At 52.8% G+C, this 1,761-nt stretch overlaps 2 protein-coding genes across 2 annotated transcripts; both read right to left on the bottom strand.

Moving 5' to 3' along the window:
• Nucleotides 1-355, bottom strand: COCMIDRAFT_56423 (uncharacterized protein; the record flags this gene model as incomplete). The annotated part of the gene is made up of 1 exon (XM_007695835.1): nucleotides 1-355. A coding segment is annotated over one exon (355 nt), but the record flags the coding sequence as incomplete, so codon positions are not given.
• Nucleotides 356-1,174: 819 nt separating this feature from the next.
• On the bottom strand, nucleotides 1,175-1,438 carry COCMIDRAFT_53873 (uncharacterized protein; the record flags this gene model as incomplete). Its single annotated transcript, XM_007695834.1, has 1 exon — nucleotides 1,175-1,438. A coding segment is annotated over one exon (264 nt), but the record flags the coding sequence as incomplete, so codon positions are not given.
• Between the last annotated feature and the right edge of the window lie 323 nt (nucleotides 1,439-1,761).

The following is a 1,761-nucleotide window of genomic DNA, read 5'->3' as shown; positions in this document are numbered from 1 at the left end:
GTGTCTTGCGCTTTCGACCATGCTTTCTTTTGCCCTTCTCCCTAGCTGCCATCTCTTTAGTAGCGCGTTCCGCTCGTGCCCTTTCGAGGTCCTCCCAGCGCATCACCTTGCCCTCTCCCTTTCCATCCTGGAGAACTAACGAGCGGGTCGTTCGGCGGACCTTGGCCTCGTTGTTGACGTTATACAGAAGGCGATTGTGGTCCTGTAGGAGGCTCTGTTTGGCAACGGATATCTTGGCGGCACTCGCAAGCTTCTGCACACGCCTCTCCAAGCGTTGCCTACTCGCCTCGTCAGACGCATAAACATCACGCTTGATCAGGTCGTGTAACACTGTAAAGCCCTCTGCCGTCACCGGTGTCACAGGAGTGGTGGGATCCAGCAGTGAGTCGCTCTGGGAGGAGGATCCCACCTCACCAGCGGTCGAGACAACGAGGTCTACAGGCGGCTTTGGTGTGTTACGAAGCACTCTCTCTGGGTTAAAAGGAAATAAGCCTGTAGCAGCCCATCCAGCAAGGATATTCCTCTTAGTTAATGCCCTCTCTCTCGCTGGTGCATACAAGTAGGTAAAATGCTCCTTGCCGATTGTATTAATGCCGCCACGGTTCAGTCGCTCAACCTGATCACGATAGGCTGTCTTTAGGGGTGCAAAGACGGAGACATCACAGGGCTGTAGTTTGTGAGAAGTATGAGAAGGTAGACGGCATAAGACGATGTTGTTCTCAAAACAGAACTCCAGGATCTCCAGCGTCTCGTGCGTTCCGAACCCATCACAGATTAGTACTCGTGGTTTACCATTAGCTCGGACCCTAGTTTCGACATCAAAAACGCGCTTTAGCCACTCAAGGCTTATCCTAGAATCGTTGTACCCGTTCTCAGAAACACCGTAGTGCCACCCAGGGGTTGAGTGCGTGGTCCAGTTGCTCCGGTGTGTTGAGGCCGGCCAAATTATCAGAGGCGGTAGCGGCCTACCATCAGCACTAATGCACTCTATAGCAGTAACTATGGTCCGCTTGACACCAGCGCCTCTGTGCCCCCGCACATCATCTCTACCTACAAGAACCTTGACAGAGCCTAGCATGCTTAGCATGACTCCCGTCTCGTCCATGTTGTATACGTTCTCTTGCAGGATAGCCGGATCTTGTAGTACCTTGCCAATGATATCGAACCACCCTGTGATTTTATCATATATGTGCACCTCGTGACGCTTCCAGTCTATAGACCTTACTCTCTTCGATTTGAGTTCGGGGTGGCGCTTCCCAAAGGCTTGAGCCCAGTTCTTACCAGGAGGCTTCTTCGATCGAGTCGTGGGGGATCGATGTCGGGCAATGCTGAAGGCTAGCGTTGGTATATACTTAATGCGGACGGGTTGTCCGAAACTAGACATTAGTAGCAAGAACGCAACCAGTGCTTTCTCCTCTTCTACGTTGAGGTATTGCTGGGCTTGGGCTTTGTTCTCGATTGAGGGCCGTCCTCGCCAACGATTGTATAGCGTGGTGAGCGCGATACCACTAGCATCAGCTCGGGCAGCCCATGTTCTCTTGTCGTGTAGCGGAGCCTCTGCAAGTGCCTTGCTAGCAGGATCCATTTCGACGATCGTGGTGGTACAGCAGCCATGGACAGCTAGCTAGCGAGGATGCCTCTACTCGCTGGACTGCTAAAAATAGCCCTTGTCCGTGGATGCTTCTAGAAGTACACCGCACTTATGCTAGCGCCCTCCTGTGTAAAGCTTGCGAAGCTGGCTCTCTCAAGCAGCGGTCATTA

Source organism: Bipolaris oryzae (assembly GCF_000523455.1).
Source record: "Bipolaris oryzae ATCC 44560 unplaced genomic scaffold scaffold_517, whole genome shotgun sequence".
NCBI classification, from domain to species: domain Eukaryota; kingdom Fungi; phylum Ascomycota; class Dothideomycetes; order Pleosporales; family Pleosporaceae; genus Bipolaris; species Bipolaris oryzae.
The sequence above is the reverse complement of the archived record's forward strand: the minus strand, read 5'-3'. Positions and strand labels throughout refer to the sequence as shown.